The sequence below is a fragment of the Aquarana catesbeiana genome, linkage group LG11 (genome assembly GCF_042186555.1).
Source record: "Aquarana catesbeiana isolate 2022-GZ linkage group LG11, ASM4218655v1, whole genome shotgun sequence".
Lineage (NCBI taxonomy): Eukaryota > Metazoa > Chordata > Amphibia > Anura > Ranidae > Aquarana > Aquarana catesbeiana.
In genome coordinates, this window is record NC_133334.1 from 101,738,967 (window position 1) to 101,764,641 (window position 25,675).

At 42.3% G+C, this 25,675-nt stretch overlaps 1 protein-coding gene across 1 annotated transcript in view; it reads right to left on the reverse strand.

Moving 5' to 3' along the window:
* LOC141111717 (uncharacterized) overlaps positions 1-25,675 on the reverse strand; it is a 491,097-nt gene that overhangs the window by 137,509 nt on the left and 327,913 nt on the right. Inside the window, 7 exon segments of the mRNA XM_073603861.1 lie at positions 808-1,565; positions 4,218-4,796; positions 7,587-8,120; positions 10,161-10,733; positions 15,845-16,390; positions 21,485-22,030; positions 24,807-25,397. Coding sequence (XP_073459962.1) covers positions 808-1,565; positions 4,218-4,796; positions 7,587-8,120; positions 10,161-10,733; positions 15,845-16,390; positions 21,485-22,030; positions 24,807-25,397 — 4,127 coding nt within the window.

The window sequence follows — 25,675 nt, forward strand, 5'->3', positions numbered from 1 at the left end:
TGTAAATGCAGAGTGCCCTCGGTAATGCCCACATGTGCTGTTAGCCTGTAATGGATGTGATCATGGTGAACTGTCTATTCCAACACCTGCTTTATATACCTAACATATATAAACTCAGCTTCTATGCTTATTAAGCCTTAAGACATTTACAGATATTCTTCAAAGCTCAAAACTTGCTTAGGAACTGGACTGACTGTAAAGAGTTAATCAAAAAATTTGCGCCTGCTTACCAGAATACATTCAGAATCTAACAGCATAACACAATGGAGCAAGAGAATGCTGCAAGTACAATTATTCACTTCTGCAAATGTGCATCAGCTGAAAGCCAAAATTTTGTCACATATTTGTATTTTTATATTTGCGGTTTGTATGCGCCAGTCTTGTTGACGTATCTCAATCTTCAATGGAATTGTACAAAAGTCTTGAGAAGTGGAAATATTAAACAGAAAGAAATTTGACTCTGAACCAAGCTGTCTCAGTGTGAGCTTACTTGAAGCATGCATGCTTTTGTATTCAACAATCTGATCGGGGGTAGATATAATAATATCGGAACTTTTGTTCTGAATCCAAAACAAGCCTCTATGAATAATTGAACTGAATATTACAGAATGAAAGGGGCAGGTCAGGGAAAGTAAAGCTGGGGAGGAAAGGACTAACTTAAAAAATTGAACAAACATTTAAAAACAAAAAAAAAAGGATTTATACCAAAATTCTACTGGTGCATGGCCAGCTTAAGACCTCTGTGATTGACGCCCCCCCCCCCTTTTCTACCATAAGCAGCCTTCTTGGTTCATTTCAAGAAGCAGCATGTATTTTAGTATAGTGTTTTATTAAATGTTTCCTCAAAATTCCTATTTGCAATAAATATGCACAAAAATACTTTGTACAGAAACCACTAATAAAAACTTTTCTGCTGTCTGTGCCACATTTCACTTTTTTCACAAATCCTGAAAAGGCTGAAATTCTGAACGTACCTGCTGTTGGAGAAGTAGGAACAGTTGTTGGGGTCACTGTGGTGCTCGATAGAGTAGATGTGGACGTTGTACTTTCAGTTGTAGTAATTGTAGTTGTAGGAGTTGTTGTAGTAGATGTAGGTGTTTTAGTTGTTGCAGTAGTTGTAGGTGGTGATGTAGTTGTAGGTGGTGTAGTTGTTGTAGTAGGTGGTGTAGTTGTTGTAGTAGTTGTAGTAGATGTAGGTGGTGTAGTTGTTGTTGTTTGAGTTGTAGTGGGTGGCTTGGGGGTTGATTTACACCACTCAGGTAACTCAGGTACACAGCAGTAGACTCTGATCTGATAATTGTAGCACACTGGTGGCATGGATCCAGCCTGGTCTTTGTTGTTACATACAAGGCCTGTGGAGACATCACAGGTCACTTTCTGCCCCAGCTCTTCCAGTGGTATATCTGGGAATCTGTCTTGTCTGCAGGAAATAGCCTCTGGCTTCTCACATATGTCCAAACCAGCATTTCTGATGTTCTCATAAGTCTCATAATCCCCTCCATTTGGATCATATTTCGGGTAACTGACATCAAACCATTCTGACCATGTGCAGTTCACATAACAGTCTGAAACACAAATCATATTTATGTAATAACAGGGAGAGCTTCCTGCTGCAGCGTGAGTAAAAAAAAATCACACAGCACATTGCCCACAGTGCCATCTGTCCCCAGTGCCACCTGTCCCCAGTGCCACCTGTCATTACCATCTGTCCCCAGTGCCACCCATCAGTGTCAACTGTCCCCAGTGCCACCCATCAGTGTCAACTGTCCCCAGTGCCACCTATCAGTGCCATCTGTCCCCAGTGCCACCTGTCCCCAGTGCCACCTGTCAGTGCCATCTGTCCCCAGTGCAACCTATCGGTGCCATCTGTCCCCAGTGCCACCTGCCCCCCCAGTGCCACCTGTCCCCAGTGCCACATGCCATCTGTTATCAGTGTCACATGTAATCAATGCCACGTATCAGTGCCATCTGTCATTAGTGCCACCTGTCAGTGTCACGTACCATCTGTCATCAGTGTTATGTGTCATCAGTGCCATGTATCAGTGCCATCTGTCATCAGTGTCACGTGTCTTCAGTGCCACGTATTAGTGCCATCTGTCATCAGTGTCACATGTCATCAGTGCCACGTATTAGTGCCATCTGTCATCGGTGTCACATTAGTGTCACGTGTCATTGTCCTGGTGCTCCAGGGCCTTCAAAAGTGTAATAGGTAGCCAACAAGTTAGATGTGTAATTTATGCTCCTAGAACACATGATGGTGCTCTCTGCATGTTGGGCCTTTCTATGTGGCTAGGCTGTGGAAAATCTCACACATGTGGTATGGTAATACTCAGGAGGAGTAGCAGAATGTATTTTGGAGCATCATTTGTGGTATACACATGCCATGTGAGAGAAATAACCTATTACAATGACAATTTTGTGGACAAAAAAATCTTAATGTGGAAAGAATTGTGGGAAAAAATGACAACATCAAAAACCTCACCATGCCTCTTACTAAATACCTTGGAATGTCTACTTTCAAAAAAGGGGTCATTTGGGGGGTATTTGTACTTTCCTGGCTTCTTCGGGTCGCAAGAAATGCTAGGAGCATTTTTTAAGCAAGTGTGCACGGAGCCTAATTTAACTACTAAAATTGTGATGGTACACTAATCTTTTCATCCAATTCCTAAATTATTGCATTTGTTCTTTTGAAAACACAGTATAAAGGAAAAGGTAAATGTTTAAATAAAACCTTTCCATTTTTTATAGCATACATTATCTTAGGCCAGGTTCACATATAGGTGGCTGCGGGTTCGTGCCTGGGGTTCAGTGCATTTCTGTTCACTGGTCCAGGTGTGATTCAGGTCTGAATTTTTGCCTGAATTGACACTTGAACCGGCCCCAAACACGCACAGGACCCTTCTGCAATCTGGACCACGGCCGCCCCCGACCTGTGTGAACTGGCTCTATTGAGAACCACATCCAATTCACATATATGTAAACCCAACCTTAGACCTGAGTCTCTGTGCTTCTCTATGCAATGAAAACAAATCATGACTAAAGGGAGGGGCTAGCAGGATGTGGTACCTCACTTACTGGAAACATCACAGTAGCCTGCCTCAGTACTCTTCCCAAGAGCCTTCAGTCCTGATGAAAGAAGTGGGTTGGCTCTTGGAAGCAGTTATGTAAATATCAGAAAGTCTTTATGGTTGAATGTCAGTCTGGAGGAGTAAATGTTCCTAGGCATGCCGCATGTAAATGCAGATTGCCCTGGGTAATGCTCACATGTGGTGTTGAGCCTGTAATGGATGTGATCATGGTGAACTGTCTATTCCAACACCTGCTTTATATACCTAACATATATAAACTCAGCTTCTATGCTTATTAGGCCTTAAGACATTTACAGATATTCTTCAAAGCTCAAAGCTTGCTTAGGAACTGGACTGACTGCAAAGAGTTAATCAAAAAATTTGCACCTGCTTACCAGAATACATTCAGAATCTAACAGCATAACACAATGGAGCAAGAGAATGCTGCAAGAACAATTATTCACTTCTGCAAATGTGCATCAGCTGAAAGCCAAAATTTTGTCACATATTTGTATTTTTATATTTGTGGTTTGTATGCGCGTCTTGTTGACGTATCTCAATCTTCAATGGAATTGAACACAAAAGTCTTGAGAAGCGGAAATATTAAACAGAAAGTAATTTGACTCTGAACCAAGCTGTCTCAGTGTGAGCTTACTTGAAGCATGCATGCTTTTGTATTCAACAATCTGATCGGGGGTAGATATAATAATATCGGAACTTTTGTTCTGAATCCATAACAAGCCTCTATGAATAATTGAACTGAATATTAAAGAATGAAAGGGGCAGGTCAGGGAAAGTAAAGCTGGGGAGGAAAGGACTAACTTTTAAAAAATTGAACAAACATTTCCAAAAAAAAAAAAAAAAAAGGATTTATACCAAAATTCTACTGGTGCATGGCCAGCTTAAGACCTCTGTGATTGACACCCCCCCCCCCCCCCTTTTCTACCATAAGCAGCCTTCTTGGTTCATTTCAAGAAGCAGTATGTATTTTAGTATAGTATTTTATTAAATGTTTCCTCAAAATTCCTATTTGCAATAAATATGCACAAAAATACTTTGTACAGAAACCACTAATAAAAACTTTTCTGCTGTCTGAGCCACATTTCACTTTTTTCAGAAATCCTGAAAAGGCTGAAATTCTGAACTTACCTGTTGTTGGAGAAGTAGGAACAGTTGCTGTGGTCACTGTGGTGCTCGATAGAGTAGATGTGGATGTTGTACTTTCAGTTGTAGTAATTGTAATTGTAGGCGTTGTAATAGATGTAGGTGTTGTAGTTGTTGCAGTAGTTGTAGTTGTTGCAGTAGTTGTAGGTGGTGTAGTTGTTGTAGTAGGTGGTGTAGTTGTTGTAGTAGTTGTAGGTGGTGTAGTTGTTGTTGTTTGAGTTGTAGTGGGTGGCTTGGGGGTTGATTTACACCACTCAGGTAACTCAGGTACACAGCAGTAGACTCTGATCTGATAATTGTAGCACACTGGTGGCATGGATCCAGCCTGGTCTTTGTTTGTACACACAAGGCCTGTGGAGACATCACAGGTCACTTTCTGCCCCAGCTGTCCCAGTGGTATATCTGGGAATCTGTCTTGTCTGCAGGAAATAGCCTCTGGCTTCTCACATATGTCCAAACCAGCATTTCTGATGTTCTCATAAGTCTCATAATCCCCTCCATTTGGATCATATTTCGGGTAACTGACATCAAACCATTCTGACCATCTGCAGTTCACATAACAGTCTGAAACACAAATCATATTTATGTAATAACAGGGAGAGCTTCCTGCTGCAGCTTGAGTAAAAAAAAAAATCACACAGCACATTGCCCACAGTGCCATCTGTCCCCAGTGCCACCTGTCCCCAGTGCCACCTGTCATTGCCATCTGTCCCCAGTGCCACCTGTCATTGCCATCTGTCCATAGTGCAACCTATTGGTGCCATCTGTCCCCAGTGCCACCTGCCCCCCAGTGCCACCTGTCCCCAGTGCCAACTGTCAGTGCCGTCTGTCTCCAGTGCAAGCTATCAGTGCCATCTGTCCCCAGTGCCACCTGCCCCCCCAGTGCCACCTGTCCCCAGTGCCACGTGCCATCTGTTATCAATGTCACATGTCATCAGTGCCACGTATCAGTGCCATCTGTCATCAGTGCCACCTGTCAGTGTCACGTGCCATCTGTCATCAGTGTTATCTGTCATCAGTGCCACATATCAGTGCCATCTGTCATCAGTGCTACGTGTCATCAGTGCCACATATCAGTGCCATCTGTCATCAGTGTCACTTGTCATTAGTGACACATATTAGTGCCGTCTGTCATCAGTGCCACGTATTAGTGCCATCTGTCATCAGTGCCACATATTAGTGCCATCTGTCATCAGTGTAACGTGTCTTCAGTGCCACGTATCAGTGCCATCTGTCATCAGTGTCACGTGTCATCAGTGCCACGTATTAGTGCCATCTGTCATCGGTGCCACATTAGTGTCACGTGTCATTGTCCTGGTGCTCCAGGGCCTTCAAAAGTGTAATAGGTAGCCAACAAGTTAGATGTGTAATTTATGCTCCTAGAACACATGATGGTGCTCTCTGCAAGCTGGGCCTCTCTATGTGGCTAGGCTGTGGAAAAGTCTCACACATGTGGTATCGTAATATTCAGGAGGAGTAGCAGAATGTATTTTGGGGCATCATTTGTGGTATACACATGCCATGTGAGAGAAATAACCTATTACAATGACAATTTTGTGGACAAAAAAATCTTAATGTGGAAAGAATTGTGGGAAAAAATGACAACATCAAAAACCTCACCATGCCTCTTACTAAATACCTTGTAATGTCTACTTTCAAAAAAGAGGTAATTTGGGGGGTATTTGTACTTTCCTGGCTTCTTCGGGTCGCAAGAAATGCTAGGAGCATTTTTTAAGCAAGTGTGCACGGAGCCTAATTTAACTACTAAAATTGTGATGGTACACTAATCTTTTCATCCAATTCCTAAATTATTGCATTTGTTCTTTTCAAAAAAACACAGTATAAAGGAAAGGGTAAATGTTTAAATAAAACCTTTCCATTTTTTATAGCATACATTATTTTAGGCCAGGTTCACATATAGATGGCTGCGGGTTCGTGCCTGGGGTTCAGTACATTTCTGTTCACCAGTCCAGGTGTGATTCAGGTCTGAATTTTTGCCTGAATTGACACTTGAACTGGCCCCAAACACGCACAGGACCCTTCTGCAATCTGGACCACGGCCGCCCCAGACCTGTGTGAACTGGCTCTATTGAGAACCACATCCAATTCACATATATGTAAACCCAACCTTAGACCTGAGTCTCTGTGCTTCTCTATGCAATGAAAACAAATCATGACTAAAGGGAGGGGCTAGCAGGATGTGGTACCTCACTTACTGGAAACATCACAGTAGCCTGCCTCAGTACTCTTCCCAAGAGCCTTCAGTCCTGATGAAATAAGTGGGTTGGCTCTTGGAAGCAGTTATGTAAATATCAGAAAGCCTTTATGGGTGAATGTCAGTCTGCAGGAGTAAATGTTCCTAGAGAGGCCGCATGTAAATGCAGATTGCCCTCGGTAATGCCCACATGTGGTGTTGAGCCTGTAATGGATGTGATCATGGTGAACTGTCTATTCCAACACCTGCTTTATATACCTAACATATATAAACTCAGCTTCTATGCTCATTAAGCCTTAAGACATTTACAGATATTCTTCAAAGCTCAAAGCTTGCTTAGGAACTGGACTGACTGCAAAGAGTTAATCAAAAAATTTGCGCCTGCTTCCCAGAATACATTCAGAATCTAACAGCATAACAGAATGGAGCAAGAGAATGCTACAAGAACAATTATTCACTTCTGCAAATGTGCATCAGCTGAAAGCCAAAATTTTGTCACATATTTGTATTTTTATATTTGTGGTTTGTATGCGCCAGTCTTGTTGACGTATCTCAATCTTCAATGGAATTGTAAAAAAGTCTTGAGAAGCGGAAATATTAAACAGAAAGAAATTTGACTCTGAACCAAGCTGTCTCAGTGTGAGCTTACTTGAAGCATGCATGCTTTTGTATTCAACAATCTGATCGGGGGTAGATATAATAATATCAGAACTTTTGTTCTGAATCCAAAACAAGCCTCTATGAATAATTGAACTGAAAATTAAAGAATAAAAGGGGCAAGTCAGGGAAAGTAAAGCTGGGGAGGAAAGGACTAACTTAAAAAATTGAACAAACATTTAAAAAAAAAAAAAAAAAAAAAAAAGGATTTATACTAAAATTCTACTGGTGCATGGCCAGCTTAAGACCTCTGTGATTGACCCCCCCCCCCTTTTCTACCATAAGCAGCCTTCTTGGTTCATTTCAAGAAGCAGTATGTATTTTAGTATAGTATTTTATTAAATGTTTCCTCAAAATTCCTATTTGCAATAAATATGCACAAAAATACTTTGTACAGAAACCACTAATAAAAACTTTTCTGCTGTCTGAGCCACATTTCACTTTTTTCAGAAATCCTGAAAAGGCTGAAATTCTGAACGTACCTGTTGTTGGAGAAGTAGGAACAGTTGTTGGGGTCACTGTGGTGCTCGATAGAGTAGATGTGGACGTTGTACTTTCAGTTGTAGTAATTGTAGTTGTAGGAGTTGTTGTAGTAGATGTAGGTGTTTTAGTTGTTGCAGTAGTTGTAGGTGGTGATGTAGTTGTAGGTGGTGTAGTTGTTGTTGTTTGAGTTGTAGTGGGGGGCTGGGGGGTTGCTTTACACCACTCAGGTAACTCAGGTACACAGCAGTAGACTCTGATCTGATAATTGTAGCACACTGGTGGCATGGATCCAGCCTGATCTTTGTTGTTACACACAAGGCCTGTGGAGACATCACAGGTCACTTTCTGCCCCAGCTCTTGCAGTGGTATATCTGGGAATCTGTCTTGTCTGCAGGAAATAGCCTCTGGCTTCTCACATATGTCCAAACCAGCATTTCTGATGTTCTCATAAGTCTCATAATCCCCTCCATTTGGATCATATTTCGGGTAACTGACATCAAACCATTCTGACCATGTGCAGTTCACATAACAGTCTGAAACACAAATCATATTTATGTAATAACAGGGAGAGCTTCCTGCAGCAGCGTGAGTAAAAAAAAAATCACACAGCACATTGCCCACAGTGCCATCTGTCCCCAGTGCCACCTGTCATTGCCATCTGTCCCCAGTGCCACCCATCAGTGTCAACTGTCCCCAGTGCCACCCATCAGTGTCAACTGTCCCCAGTGCCACCTATCAGTGCCATCTGTCCCCAGTGCCACCTGTCCCCAGTGCCACCTGTCAGTGCCATCTGTCCCCAGTGCAACCTATCGGTGCCATCTGTCCCCAGTGCCACCTGCCCCCCCAGTGCCACCTGTCCCCAGTGCCACATGCCATCTGTTATCAGTGTCACATGTCATCAATGCCACGTATCAGTGCCATCTGTCATCAGTGCCACCTGTCAGTGTCACGTACCATCTGTCATCAGTGTTATGTGTCATCAGTGCCACATATCGGTGCCATCTGTCATCAGTGTTACGTGTCATCAGTGCCACATATCAGTGCCATCTGTCATCAGTGTCACGTGTCATCAGTGCCACATATTAGTGCCATCTGTCATCAGTGCCACGTATTAGTGCCATCTGTCATCAGTGCCACATATTAGTGCCATCTGTCATCAGTGTCACGTGTCTTCAGTGCCACGTATTAGTGCCATCTGTCATCAGTGTCACGTGTCATCAGTGCCACGTATTAGTGCCATCTGTCATCGGTGCCACATTAGTGTCACGTGTCATTGTCCTGGTGCTCCAGGGCCTTCAAAAGTGTAATAGGTAGCCAACAAGTTAGATGTGTAATTTATGCTCCTAGAACACGTGATGGTGCTCTCTGCATGTTGGGCCTCTCTATGTGGCTGGGCTGTGGAAAATCTCACACATGTGGTATCGTAATACTCAGGAGGAGTAGCAGAATGTATTTTGGGGCATCATTTGTGGTATACACATGCCATGTGAGAGAAATAATCTATTACAGTGACAATTTTGTGGACAAAAAAATCTTAATGTGGAAAGAATTATGGGAAAAAATGACAACATCAAAAACCTCACCATGCCTCTTACTAAATACCTTGGAATATCTACTTTCAAAAAAGGGGTCATTTGGGGGGTATTTGTACTGTCCTGGCTTCTGCGGGTCGCAAGAAATGCTAGCAGCATTTTTTAAGCAAGTGTGCACGGAGCCTAATTTAACTACTAAAATTGTGATGGTACACTAATCTTTTCATCCAATTCCTAAATTATTGCATTTGCTCTTTTGAAAACACAGTATAAAGGAAAAGGTAAATGTTTAAATAAAACCTTTCCATTTTTTATAGCATACATTATCTTAGGCCAGGTTCACATATAGGTGGCTGCGAGTTCGTGCCTGGGGTTCAGTGCATTTCTGTTCACCGGTCCAGGTGTGATTCTGATCTGAATTTTTGCCTGAATTGACACTTGAACTGGCCCCAAACACGCACAGGATCCTTCTGCAATCTGGACCACGGCCGCCCCAGACCTGTGTGAACTGGCTCTATTGGGAACCGCATCCAAGCTGTCTCAGTGTGAGCTTACTTGAAGCATGCATGCTTTTGTATTCAACAATTTGATTGGGGGTAGATATGATAATATCAGAACTTTTGTTCTGAATCCAAAAAAAGCCTCTATGAATAATTGAACTGAAAATTAAAGAATAAAAGGGGCAAGTCAGGGAAAGTAAAGCTGGGGAGGAAAGGACTAACTTAAAAAATTGAACAAACATTTAAAAAAAAAAAAAAAAAGGATTTATACCAAAATTCTACTGGTGCATGGCCAGCTTAAGACCTCTGTGATTGACGCCCCCCCCCCCCTTTTCTACCATAAGCAGCCTTCTTGGTTCATTTCAAGAAGCAGTATGTATTTTAGTATAGTATTTTATTAAATGTTTCCTCAAAATTCCTATTTGCAATAAATATGCACAAAAATACTTTGTACAGAAACCACTAATAAAAACTTTTCTGCTGTCTGAGCCACATTTCACTTTTTTCAGAAATCCTGAAAAGGCTGAAATTCTGAACGTACCTGTTGTTGGAGAAGTAGGAACAGTTGCTGGGGTCACTGTGGTGCTCGATAGAGTAGATGTGGACGTTGTACTTTCAGTTGTAGTAATTGTAGTTGTAGTCGTTGTTGTAGTAGATGTAGGTGTTTTAGTTGTTGCAGTAGTTGTAGGTGGTGATGTAGTTGTTGTAGTAGGTGGTGTAGTTGTTGTAGTAGTTGTAGTAGATGTAGGTGGTGTAGTTGTTGTTTGAGTTGTAGTGGGTGGCTTGGGGGTTGATTTACACCACTCAGGTAACTCAGGTACACAGCAGTAGACTCTGATCTGATAATTGTAGCACACTGGTGGCATGGATCCAGCCTGGTCTTTGTTGTTACACACAAGGCCTGTGGAGACATCACAGGTCACTTTCTGCCCCAGCTGTCCCAGTGGTATATCTGGGAATCTGTCTTGTCTGCAGGAAATAGCCTCTGGCTTCTCACATATGTCCAAACCAGCTTTTCTGATGTTCTCATAAGTCTCATAATCCCCTCCATTTGGATCATATTTTGGGTAACTGACATCAAACCATTCTGACCATGTGCAGTTCACATAACAGTCTGAAACACAAATCATATTTATGTAATAACAGGGAGAGCTTCCTGCTGCAGCGTGAGTAAAAAAAAAAATCACACAGCACATTGCCCACAGTGCCATCTGTCCCCAGTGCCACCTGTCCCCAGTGCCACCTGTCATTGCCATCTGTCCCCAGTGCCACCCATCAGTATCAACTGTCCCCAGTGCCACCCATCGGTGTCAACTGTCCCCAGTGCCACCTATCAGTGCCATCTGTCCCCCCAGTGCCACCTGTCCCCAGTGCCACCTGTCAGTGCCATCTGTCCCCAGTGCAACCTATCGGTGCCATCTGTCCCCAGTGCCACCTGCCCCCCCAGTGCCACCTGTCCCCAGTGCCACATGCCATCTGTTATCAGTGTCACATGTCATCAATGCCACGTATCAGTGCCATCTGTCATCAGTGCCACCTGTCAGTGTCACGTACCATCTGTCATCAGTGTTATGTGTCATCAGTGCCACATATCGGTGCCATCTGTTATTAGTGTTACGTGTCATCAGTGCCACATATCAGTGCCATCTGTCATCAGTGTCACGTGTCATCAGTGCCACATATTAGTGCCATCTGTCATCAGTGCCACGTATTAGTGCCATCTGTCATCAGTGCCACATATTAGTGCCATCTGTCATCAGTGTCACGTGTCTTCAGTGCCACGTATTAGTGCCATCTGTCATCAGTGTCACGTGTCATCAGTGCCACGTATTAGTGCCATCTGTCATCGGTGCCACATTAGTGTCACGTGTCATTGTCCTGGTGCTCCAGGGCCTTCATAAGTGTAATAGGTAGCCAACAAGTTAGATGTGTAATTTATGCTCCTAGAACACATGATGGTGCTCTCTGCATGTTGGGCCTCTCTATGTGGCTAGGCTGTGGAAAAGTCTCACACATGTCGTATCGTAATACTCAGGAGGAGTAGCAGAATGTATTTTGGGGCATCATTTGTGGTATACACATGCCATGTGAGAGAAATAACCTATTACAATGACAATTTTGTGGACAAAAAAATCTTAATGTGGAAAGAATTGTGGGAAAAAATGACAACATCAAAAACCTCACCATGCCTCTTACTAAATACCTTGGAATGTCTACTTTCAAAAAAAGGGTCATTTGGGGGGTATTTGTACTTTCCTGGCTTCTTCGGGTCGCAAGAAATGCTAGGAGCATTTTTTAAGCAAGTGTGCACGGAGCCTAATTTAACTACTAAAATTGTGATGGTACACTAATCTTTTCATCCAATTCCTAAATTATTGCATTTGTTCTTTTGAAAACACAGTATAAAGGAAAGGGTAAATGTTTAAATAAAACCTTTCCATTTTTTATAGCATACATTATCTTAGGCCAGGTTCACATATAGGTGGCTGCGGGTTCGTGCCTGGGGTTCAGTGCATTTCTGTTCACCGGTCCAGGTGTGATTCTGGTCTGAATTTTTGCCTGAATTGACACTTGAACCGGCCCCAAACACGCACAGGACCCTTCTGCAATGTGGACCATGGCCGCTCCAGACCTGTGTGAACTGGCTCTATTGAGAACCACATCCAATTCACATATATGTGAACCCAACGTTAGACCTGAGTCTCTGTGCTTCTCTATGCAATGAAAACAAATCATGACTAAAGGGAGGGGCTAGCAGGATGTGGTACCTCACTTACTGGAAACATCACAGTAGCCTGCCTCAGTACTCTTCCCAAGAGCCTTCAGTCCTGATGAAAGAAGTGGGTTGGCTCTTGGAAGCAGTTATGTAAATATCAGAAAGCCTTTATGGGTGAATGTCAGTCTGGAGGAGTAAATGTTCCTAGGCATGCCGCATGTAAATGCAGATTGCCCTGGGTAATGCCCACATGTGGTGTTGAGCCTGTAATGGATGTGATCATTGTGAACTGTCTATTCCAACACCTGCTTTATATACCTAACATATATAAACTCAGCTTCTATGCTTATTAAGCCTTAAGATATTTACAGATATTCTGCAAGGCTCAAAGCTTGCTTAGGAACTGGACTGACTGCAAAGAGTTAATCAAAAAATTTGCGCCTGCCTCCCAGAATACATTCAGAATCTAACAGCATAACACAATGGAGCAAGAGAATGCTGCAAGAACAATTATTCACTTCTGCAAATGTGCATCAGCTGAAAGCCAAAATTTTGTCACATATTTGTATTTTTATATTTGTGGTTTGTATGCGCCAGTCTTGTTGACGTATCTCAATCTTCAATGGGATTGAACACAAAAGTCTTGAGAAGCGGAAATATTAAACAGAAAGTAATTTGACTCTGAACCAAGCTGTCTCAGTGTGAGCTTACTTGAAGCATGCATGCTTTTGTATTCAACAATCTGATCGGGGGTAGATATAATAATATCGGAACTTTTGTTCTGAATCCAAAACAAGCCTCTATGAATAATTGAACTGAAAATTAAAGAATTAAAGAAATAAAACATTACTAGATCTACTGATTACCAACAATACAGACCTGATAACAGATGTGGAAATACGGGGCAATTTAGGTAACAGCGATCACAGGTCAATTAGTTTCAGTATAAATCACACAAATAGGAGACATGAAGGGAACACAAAGACACTGAATTTCAAAAGAGCCAACTTCCCTAAACTACAAACCTTGCTAAAAGGCATAAATTGGGATAAAATATTAGGAACAAACAATACGGAGGAGAGATGGGTTTGCTTTAAGAGCATATTAAATAAGGGCATTAGCCAATGTATCCCATTGGGTAATAAATTTAAAAGAGCGAACAAACATCCTGGATGGCTTAACTCCAATGTAAAAATGCATATAAAAGCAAAGGAGAAGGCCTTCAAAAAATACAAGGTTGAGGGATCATCCACAGCATTCAGAATTTATAAAGAATGCAATAAGAAATGTAAGGGTGCAATTAGGATGGCTAAGATAGAACATGAAAGACACATAGTGGAGGAGAGCAAAAAAAATCCCAAGAAATTCTTTAAGTATGTAAACAGTAAAAAAGGGAGGACAGACCATATTGGCCCCATAAAGAATGAGGAAGGACATCTGGTTACAAAGGATGGGGAGATGGCAAAGGTATTGAATTTATTCTTCTCCTCAGTCTTCACAAGTGAATCAGGGGGCTTCAGTAACCAAAACTGCAGTGTTTATCCTCATGACACAACACAGGAAGCACCTACATGGTTAACAGAGGACGGAATTAAAATTAGACTTGAGAAACTTAACATTAATAAATCACCGGGACCAGATGGCTTGCATCCGAGGGTACTTAGGGAACCCAGTCAGGTGATTGCCAGACCGTTGTTCCTAATTTTTACAGACAGTCTATTGACTGGAATGGTACCAGCTGATTGGAGAAAAGCCAATGTAGCACCAATATTTAAAAAGGGCCCAAAAAACATCCCTGGGAATTACAGACCAGTTAGCCTAACATCAATAGTATGTAAACTCTTGGAGGGGATGATAAGGGACTATATACAAGATTTTAGTAATAAGAATGATATCATTAGCAGTAATCAGCATGGATTCATGAAGAATCGTTCTTGCCAAACCAATCTATTAACCTTCTATGAGGAGGTGAGTTGCCATCTAGATAAAGGAAGGCCCGTAGACGTGGTGTATCTGGATTTTGCAAAAGCATTTGACACAGTTCCCCATAAACGTTTACTGTACAAAATAAGGTGCGTTGGCATGGACCATAGGGTGAGTACATGTATTGAAAACTGGCTATAAGGGCGTGTTCAGAGGGTGGTGATAAATGGGGAGTACTCAGAATGGTCAGGGGTGGGTAGTGGGGTTCCCCAGGGTTCTGTGCTGGGACCAATCCTATTTAATTTGTTCATAAACGACCTGGAGGATGGGATAAACAGTTCAATCTCTGTATTTGCAGACGATACTAAGCTAAGCAGGGCAATAACTTCTCCGCAGGATGTGGAAATCTTGCAAAAAGACCTGAACAAATTAATGGGGTGGGCGACTACATGGCAAATGAGGTTCAATGTAGAAAAATGTAAAATAATGCATTTGGGTGGCAAAAATATGAATGCAATCTATACACTGGGGGGAGAACCTCTGGGGGAATCTAGGATGGAAAAGGACCTGGGGGTCCTAGTGGATGATAGGCTCAGCAATGGCATGCAATGCCAAGCTGCTGCTAATAAAGCAAACAGAATATTGGCATGCATTAAAAGGGGGATCAACTGCTCTACAAGACTCTGGTCCGCCCGCACCTGGAGTATGCTGTCCAGTTCTGGGCACCAGTCCTCAGGAGGGACGTACTGGAAATGGAGCGAGTACAAAGAAGGGCAACAAAGCTAATAAAGGGTCTGGAGGATCTTAGTTATGAGGAAAGGTTGCGAGCACTGAACTTATTCTCTCTGGAGAAGAGACGCTTGAGAGGGGATATGATTTCAATTTACAAATACTGTACTGGTGACCCCACAATAGGGATAAAACTTTTTCGCAGAAGAGAGTTTAATAAGACTCGTGGCCACTCATTACAATTAGAAGAAAAGAGGTTTAACCTTAAACTACGTAGAGGGTTCTTTACTGTAAGAGCGGCAAGGTTGTGGAATTCCCTTCCACAGGCGGTGGTCTCAGCGGGGAGCATTGATAGCTTCAAGAAACTATTAGATAATCACCTGAATGACCGCAATATACAGGGATATGTAATGTAATACTGACACATAATCACACACATAGGTTGGACTTGATGGACTTGTGTCTTTTTTCAACCTCACCTACTATGTAACTATATAAATTAAAGGGGCAGGTCAGGGAAAGTAAAGTTGGGGAGGAAAGGACTAACTTAAAAAATTGAACAAACATTGCAAAAAAAAAAAAAAAGGATTTATACCAAAATTCTACTGGTGCATGGCCAGCTTAAGACCTCTGTGATTGACCCCCCTTTCTACCATAAGCAGCCTTCTTGGTTCATTTCAAGAAGCAGTATGTATTTTAGTATAGTATTTTATTAAATGTTTCCTCAAAATTCCTATTTGCAATAAATATGCACAAAAATACTTTGTACAGAAACCATTAATAAAAACTTTTCTGCTGTCTGAGCCACATTTCACGTTTTTCAGAAATCCTGAAAAGGCTGCAAATTCTGAACTTACCTGTTGTTGGAGAAGTAGGAACAGTTGTTGGGGTCACTGTGGTGCTCGATAGAGTAGATGTGGACGTTGTACTTTCAGTTGTAGTAATTGTAGTTGTAGGCGTTGTTGTAGTAGTTGTAGGTGGTGTAGTTGTTGTAGTAGGTGGTGTAGTTGTTGTAGTAGTTGTAGTAGTTGTAGGTGGTGTAGTTGTTGTTGTTTGAGTTGTAGTGGGTGGCTTGGGGGTTGATTTACACCACTCAGGTATCTCAGGTACACAGCAGTAGACTCTGATCTGATAATTGTAGCACACTGGTGGCATGGATCCAGCCTGGTCTTTGTTGTTACACACAAGGCCTGTGGAGACATCACAGGTCACTTTCTGCCCCAGATCTTCCAGTGGTATATCTGGGAATCTGTCTTGTCTGCAGGAAATAGCCTCTGGCTTCTCACATATGTCCAAACCAGCTTTTCTGATGTTCTCATAAGTCTCATAATCCCCTCCATTTGGATCATATTTCGGGTAACTGACATCAAACCATTCTGACCATGTGCAGTTCACATAACAGTCTGAAACACAAATCATATTTATGTAATAACAGGGAGAGCTTCCTGCTGCAGCGTGAGTAAAAAAAACAAAAATCATACAGTACATTACCCACAGTGCCATCTGTCCCCAGTGCCACCTGTCCCCAGTGCCACCTGTCGTTGCCATCTGTCCCCAGTGCCACCCATCATTGTCAACTGTCCCCAGTGCCAACCATCAGTGTCAACTGTCCCCAGTGCTAACCATCAGTGCCATCTGTCCCCAGTGCCACCTGTCAGTGCCATCTGTCCCCAGTGCAACCTATCGGTGCCATCTGTCCCCAGTGCCACCTGCCCCCCCAGTGCCACCTGTCCCCAGTGCCACATGCCATCTGTTATCAGTGTCACATGTCATCAATGCCACGTATCAGTGCATCTGTCATCAGTGCCACCTGTCAGTGTCACGTACCATCTGTCATCAGTGTTATGTGTCATCAGTGCCACATATCGGTGACAACTGTCATAAGTGTTACGTGTCATCAGTGCCACATATCAGTGCCATCTGTCATCAGTGTCACGTGTCATCAGTGCCACGTATTAGTGCCGTCTGTCATCAGTGCCACGTATTAGTGCCATCTGTCATCAGTGCCACATATTAGTGCCATCTGTCATCAGTGTCACGTGTCTTCAGTGCCACGTATTAGTGCCATCTGTCATCAGTGTCACGTGTCATCAGTGCCACGTATTAGTGCCATCTGTCATCGGTGCCACATTAGTGTCACGTGTCATTGTCCTGGTGCTCCAGGGCCTTCAAAAGTGTAATAGGTAGCCAACAAGTTAGATGTGTAATTTATGCTCCTAGAACACGTGATGGTGCTCTCTGCATGTTGGGCCTCTCTATGTGGCTAGGCTGTGGAAAAGTCTCACACATGTCGTATCGTAATACTCAGGAGGAGTAGCAGAATGTATTTTGGGGCATCATTTGTGGTATACACATGCCATGTGAGAGAAATAACCTATTACAATGACAATTTTGTGGACAAAAAAATCTTAATGTGGAAAGAATTGTGGGAAAAAATGACAACATCAAAAACCTCACCATGCCTCTTACTAAATACCTTGGAATGTCTACTTTCAAAAAAAGGGTCATTTGGGGGGTATTTGTACTTTCCTGGCTTCTTCGGGTCGCAAGAAATGCTAGGAGCATTTTTTAAGCAAGTGTGCACGGAGCCTAATTTAACTACTAAAATTGTGATGGTACACTAATCTTTTCATCCAATTCCTAAATTATTGCATTTGTTCTTTTGAAAACACAGTATAAAGGAAAGGGTAAATGTTTAAATAAAACCTTTCCATTTTTTATAGCATACATTATCTTAGGCCAGGTTCACATATAGGTGGCTGCGGGTTCGTGCCTGGGGTTCAGTGCATTTCTGTTCACCGGTCCAGGTGTGATTCTGGTCTGAATTTTTGCCTGAATTGACACTTGAACCGGCCCCAAACACGCACAGGACCCTTCTGCAATGTGGACCATGGCCGCTCCAGACCTGTGTGAACTGGCTCTATTGAGAACCACATCCAATTCACATATATGTGAACCCAACGTTAGACCTGAGTCTCTGTGCTTCTCTATGCAATGAAAACAAATCATGACTAAAGGGAGGGGCTAGCAGGATGTGGTACCTCACTTACTGGAAACATCACAGTAGCCTGCCTCAGTACTCTTCCCAAGAGCCTTCAGTCCTGATGAAAGAAGTGGGTTGGCTCTTGGAAGCAGTTATGTAAATATCAGAAAGCCTTTATGGGTGAATGTCAGTCTGGAGGAGTAAATGTTCCTAGGCATGCCGCATGTAAATGCAGATTGCCCTGGGTAATGCCCACATGTGGTGTTGAGCCTGTAATGGATGTGATCATTGTGAACTGTCTATTCCAACACCTGCTTTATATACCTAACATATATAAACTCAGCTTCTATGCTTATTAAGCCTTAAGATATTTACAGATATTCTGCAAGGCTCAAAGCTTGCTTAGGAACTGGACTGACTGCAAAGAGTTAATCAAAAAATTTGCGCCTGCCTCCCAGAATACATTCAGAATCTAACAGCATAACACAATGGAGCAAGAGAATGCTGCAAGAACAATTATTCACTTCTGCAAATGTGCATCAGCTGAAAGCCAAAATTTTGTCACATATTTGTATTTTTATATTTGTGGTTTGTATGCGCCAGTCTTGTTGACGTATCTCAATCTTCAATGGGATTGAACACAAAAGTCTTGAGAAGCGGAAATATTAAACAGAAAGTAATTTGACTCTGAACCAAGCTGTCTCAGTGTGAGCTTACTTGAAGCATGCATGCTTTTGTATTCAACAATCTGATCGGGGGTAGATATAATAATATCGGAACTTTTGTTCTGAATCCAAAACAAGCCTCTATGAATAATTGAACTGAAAATTAAAGAATTAAAGAAATAAAACATTACTAGATCTACTGATTACCAACAATACAGACCTGATAACAGATGTGGAAATACGGGGCAATTTAGGTAACAGCGATCACAGGTCAATTAGTTTCAGTATAAATCACACAAATAGGAGACATGAAGGGAACACAAAGACACTGAATTTCAAAAGAGCCAACTTCCCTAAACTACAAACCTTGCTAAAAGGCATAAATTGGGATAAAATATTAGGAACAAACAATACGGAGGAGAGATGGGTTTGCTTTAAGAGCATATTAAATAAGGGCATTAGCCAATGTATCCCATTGGGTAATAAATTTAAAAGAGCGAACAAACATCCTGGATGGCTTAACTCCAATGTAAAAATGCATATAAAAGCAAAGGAGAAGGCCTTCAAAAAATACAAGGTTGAGGGATCATCCACAGCATTCAGAATTTATAAAGAATGCAATAAGAAATGTAAGGGTGCAATTAGGATGGCTAAGATAGAACATGAAAGACACATAGTGGAGGAGAGCAAAAAAAATCCCAAGAAATTCTTTAAGTATGTAAACAGTAAAAAAGGGAGGACAGACCATATTGGCCCCATAAAGAATGAGGAAGGACATCTGGTTACAAAGGATGGGGAGATGGCAAAGGTATTGAATTTATTCTTCTCCTCAGTCTTCACAAGTGAATCAGGGGGCTTCAGTAACCAAAACTGCAGTGTTTATCCTCATGACACAACACAGGAAGCACCTACATGGTTAACAGAGGACGGAATTAAAATTAGACTTGAGAAACTTAACATTAATAAATCACCGGGACCAGATGGCTTGCATCCGAGGGTACTTAGGGAACCCAGTCAGGTGATTGCCAGACCGTTGTTCCTAATTTTTACAGACAGTCTATTGACTGGAATGGTACCAGCTGATTGGAGAAAAGCCAATGTAGCACCAATATTTAAAAAGGGCCCAAAAAACATCCCTGGGAATTACAGACCAGTTAGCCTAACATCAATAGTATGTAAACTCTTGGAGGGGATGATAAGGGACTATATACAAGATTTTAGTAATAAGAATGATATCATTAGCAGTAATCAGCATGGATTCATGAAGAATCGTTCTTGCCAAACCAATCTATTAACCTTCTATGAGGAGGTGAGTTGCCATCTAGATAAAGGAAGGCCCGTAGACGTGGTGTATCTGGATTTTGCAAAAGCATTTGACACAGTTCCCCATAAACGTTTACTGTACAAAATAAGGTGCGTTGGCATGGACCATAGGGTGAGTACATGTATTGAAAACTGGCTATAAGGGCGTGTTCAGAGGGTGGTGATAAATGGGGAGTACTCAGAATGGTCAGGGGTGGGTAGTGGGGTTCCCCAGGGTTCTGTGCTGGGACCAATCCTATTTAATTTGTTCATAAACGACCTGGAGGATGGGATAAACAGTTCAATCTCTGTATTTGCAGACGATACTAAGCTAAGCAGGGCAATAACTTCTCCGCAGGATGTGGAAATCTTGCAAAAAGACCTGAACAAATTAATGGGGTGGGCGACTACATGGCAAATGAGGTTCAATGTAGAAAAATGTAAAATAATGCATTTGGGTGGCAAAAATATGAATGCAATCTATACACTGGGGGGAGAACCTCTGGGGGAATCTAGGATGGAAAAGGACCTGGGGGTCCTAGTGGATGATAGGCTCAGCAATGGCATGCAATGCCAAGCTGCTGCTAATAAAGCAAACAGAATATTGGCATGCATTAAAAGGGGGATCAACTGCTCTACAAGACTCTGGTCCACCCGCACCTGGAGTATGCTGTCCAGTTCTGGGCACCAGTCCTCAGGAGGGACGTACTGGAAATGGAGCGAGTACAAAGAAGGGCAACAAAGCTAATAAAGGGTCTGGAGGATCTTAGTTATGAGGAAAGGTTGCGAGCACTGAACTTATTCTCTCTGGAGAAGAGACGCTTGAGAGGGGATATGATTTCAATTTACAAATACTGTACTGGTGACCCCACAATAGGGATAAAACTTTTTCGCAGAAGAGAGTTTAATAAGACTCGTGGCCACTCATTACAATTAGAAGAAAAGAGGTTTAACCTTAAACTACGTAGAGGGTTCTTTACTGTAAGAGCGGCAAGGTTGTGGAATTCCCTTCCACAGGCGGTGGTCTCAGCGGGGAGCATTGATAGCTTCAAGAAACTATTAGATAATCACCTGAATGACCGCAATATACAGGGATATGTAATGTAATACTGACACATAATCACACACATAGGTTGGACTTGATGGACTTGTGTCTTTTTTCAACCTCACCTACTATGTAACTATATAAATTAAAGGGGCAGGTCAGGGAAAGTAAAGTTGGGGAGGAAAGGACTAACTTAAAAAATTGAACAAACATTGCAAAAAAAAAAAAAAGGATTTATACCAAAATTCTACTGGTGCATGGCCAGCTTAAGACCTCTGTGATTGACCCCCCTTTCTACCATAAGCAGCCTTCTTGGTTCATTTCAAGAAGCAGTATGTATTTTAGTATAGTATTTTATTAAATGTTTCCTCAAAATTCCTATTTGCAATAAATATGCACAAAAATACTTTGTACAGAAACCATTAATAAAAACTTTTCTGCTGTCTGAGCCACATTTCACGTTTTTCAGAAATCCTGAAAAGGCTGCAAATTCTGAACTTACCTGTTGTTGGAGAAGTAGGAACAGTTGTTGGGGTCACTGTGGTGCTCGATAGAGTAGATGTGGACGTTGTACTTTCAGTTGTAGTAATTGTAGTTGTAGGCGTTGTTGTAGTAGTTGTAGGTGGTGTAGTTGTTGTAGTAGGTGGTGTAGTTGTTGTAGTAGTTGTAGTAGTTGTAGGTGGTGTAGTTGTTGTTGTTTGAGTTGTAGTGGGTGGCTTGGGGGTTGATTTACACCACTCAGGTATCTCAGGTACACAGCAGTAGACTCTGATCTGATAATTGTAGCACACTGGTGGCATGGATCCAGCCTGGTCTTTGTTGTTACACACAAGGCCTGTGGAGACATCACAGGTCACTTTCTGCCCCAGATCTTCCAGTGGTATATCTGGGAATCTGTCTTGTCTGCAGGAAATAGCCTCTGGCTTCTCACATATGTCCAAACCAGCTTTTCTGATGTTCTCATAAGTCTCATAATCCCCTCCATTTGGATCATATTTCGGGTAACTGACATCAAACCATTCTGACCATGTGCAGTTCACATAACAGTCTGAAACACAAATCATATTTATGTAATAACAGGGAGAGCTTCCTGCTGCAGCGTGAGTAAAAAAAACAAAAATCATACAGTACATTACCCACAGTGCCATCTGTCCCCAGTGCCACCTGTCCCCAGTGCCACCTGTCGTTGCCATCTGTCCCCAGTGCCACCCATCATTGTCAACTGTCCCCAGTGCCAACCATCAGTGTCAACTGTCCCCAGTGCTAACCATCAGTGCCATCTGTCCCCAGTGCCACCTGTCAGTGCCATCTGTCCCCAGTGCAACCTATCGGTGCCATCTGTCCCCAGTGCCACCTGCCCCCCCAGTGCCACCTGTCCCCAGTGCCACATGCCATCTGTTATCAGTGTCACATGTCATCAATGCCACGTATCAGTGCATCTGTCATCAGTGCCACCTGTCAGTGTCACGTACCATCTGTCATCAGTGTTATGTGTCATCAGTGCCACATATCGGTGACAACTGTCATAAGTGTTACGTGTCATCAGTGCCACATATCAGTGCCATCTGTCATCAGTGTCACGTGTCATCAGTGCCACGTATTAGTGCCGTCTGTCATCAGTGCCACGTATTAGTGCCATCTGTCATCAGTGCCACATATTAGTGCCATCTGTCATCAGTGTCACGTGTCTTCAGTGCCACGTATTAGTGCCATCTGTCATCAGTGTCACGTGTCATCAGTGCCACGTATTAGTGCCATCTGTCATCGGTGCCACATTAGTGTCACGTGTCATTGTCCTGGTGCTCCAGGGCCTTCAAAAGTGTAATAGGTAGCCAACAAGTTAGATGTGTAATTTATGCTCCTAGAACACGTGATGGTGCTCTCTGCATGTTGGGCCTCTCTATGTGGCTAGGCTGTGGAAAAGTCTCACACATGTGGTATCGTAATACTCAGGAGGAGTAGCAGAATGTATTTTGGGGCATCATTTGTGGTATACACATGCCATGTGAGAGAAATAACCTATTACAATGACAATTTTGTGGACAAAAAAATCTTAATGTGGAAAGAATTGTGGGAAAAAATGACAACATCAAAAACCTCACCATGCCTCTTACTAAATACCTTGGAATGTCTACTTTCAAAAAAGGGGTCATTTGGGGGGTATTTGTACTTTCCTGGCTTCTTCGGGTCGCAAGAAATGCTAGGAGCATTTTTTAAGCAAGTGTGCACGGAGCCTAATTTAACTACTAAAATTGTGATGGTACACTAATCTTTTCATCCAATTCCTAAATTATTGCATTTGTTCTTTTGAAAACACAGTATAAGGGAAAAGGTAAATGTTTAAAAAAACCTTTCCATTTTTTATAGCATACATTATCTTAGGCCAGGTTCACATATAGGTGGCTGCGGGTTCGTGCCTGGGGTTCAGTGCATTTCTGTTCACCGGTCCAGGTGTGATTCTGGTCTGAATTTTTGCCTGAATTGACACTTGAACCGGCCCCAAACACGCACAGGACCCTTCTGCAATCTGGACCACGGCCGCCCTAGACCTGTGTGAACTGGCTCTATTGAGAACCACATCCAATTCACATATATGTAAACCCAACCTTAGACCTGAGTCTCTGTGCTTCTCTACACAATGAAAACAAATCATGACTAAAGGGAGGGGCTAGCAGGATGTGGTACCTCACTTACTGGAAACATCACAGTAGCCTGCCTCAGTACTCTTCCCAAGAGCCTTCAGTCCTGATGAAAGAAGTGGGTTGGCTCTTGGAAGCAGTTATGTAAATATCAGAAAGCCTTTATGGTTGAATGTCAGTCTGGAGGAGTAAATGTTCCTAGGCATGCCGCATGTAAATGCAGATTGCCCTGGTTAATGCCCACATGTGGTGTTTAGCCTGTTATGGATGTGATCATGGTGAACTGTCTATTCCAACACCTGCTTTATATACCTAACATATATAAACTCAGCTTCTATGCTTATTAAGCCTTAAGACATTTACAGATATTCTTCAAAGCTCAAAGCTTGCTTAGGAACTGGACTGACTGCAAAGAGTTAATCAAAAAATTTGCGCCTGCTTACCAGAATACATTCAGAATCTAACGGCATAACACAATGGAGCAAGAGAAAGCTGCAAGAACAATTATTCACTTCTGCAAATGTGCATCAGCTAAAGCCAAAATTTTGTCACATATTTGTATTTTTATATTTGCGGTTTGTATGCGCCAGTCTTGTTGACGTATCTCAATCTTCAATGGAATTGTACAAAAGTCTTGAGAAGCGGAAATATTAAACAAAGTAATTTGACCCTGAACCAAGCTGTCTCAGTGTGAGCTTACTTGAAGCATGCATGCTTTTGTATTCAACAATCTGATCGGGGGTAGATATAATAATATCGGAACTTTTGTTCTGAATCCAAAACAAGCCTCTATGAATAATTGAACTGAATATTAAAGAATGAAAGGGGCAGGTCAGGGAAAGTAAAGCTGGGGAGGAAAGGACTAACTTTTAAAAAATTGAACAAACATTTAAAAAAAGAAAAAAGGATTTACACCAAAATTCTACTGGAGCATGGCCAGCTTAAGATCTCTGTGATTGACCCCCCCCCCCCCCTTTTCTACCATAAGCAGCCTTCTTGGTTCATTTCAAGAAGCACTATGTATTTTAGTATAGTATTTTATTAAATGTTTCCTCAAAATTCCTATTTGCAATAAATATGCACAAAAATACTTTGTACAGAAACCACTAATAAAAACTTTTCTGCTGTCTGAGCCACATTTCACTTTTTTCAGTAATCCTTAAAAGGCTGCAATTCTGAACTTACCTGTTGTTGGAGAAGTAGGAACAGTTGTTGGGGTCACTGTGGTGCTCGATAGAGTAGATGTGGATGTTGTACTTTCAGTTGTAGTAATTGTAGTTGTAGGCGTTGTTGTAGTAGTTGTAGGTGGTGTAGTTGTTGTAGTAGTTGTAGGTGGTGATGTAGTTGTAGGTGGTGTAGTTGTTGTAGTAGGTGGTGTAGTTGTTGTAGTAGTTGTAGTAGTTGTAGGTGGTGTAGTTGTTGTTGTTTGAGTTGTAGTGGGTGGCTTGGGGGTTGATTTACACCACTCAGGTATCTCAGGTACACAGCAGTAGACTCTGATCTGATAATTGTAGCACACTGGTGGCATGGATCCAGCCTGGTCTTTGTTGTTACACACAAGGCCTGTGGAGACATCACAGGTCACTTTCTGCCCCAGATCTTCCAGTGGTATATCTGGGAATCTGTCTTGTCTGCAGGAAATAGCCTCTGGCTTCTCACATATGTCCAAACCAGCTTTTCTGATGTTCTCATAAGTCTCATAATCCCCTCCATTTGGATCATATTTCGGGTAACTGACATCAAACCATTCTGACCATGTGCAGTTCACATAACAGTCTGAAACACAAATCATATTTATGTAATAACAGGGAGAGCTTCCTGCTGCAGCGTGAGTAAAAAAAAACAAAAATCATACAGTACATTACCCACAGTGCCATCTGTCCCCAGTGCCACCTGTCCCCAGTGCCACCTGTCGTTGCCATCTGTCCCCAGTGCCACCCATCATTGTCAACTGTCCCTAGTGCCAACCATCAGTGTCAACTGTCCCCAGTGCTAACCATCAGTGCCATCTGTCCCCAGTGCCACCTGTCAGTGCCATCTGTCCCCAGTGCAAC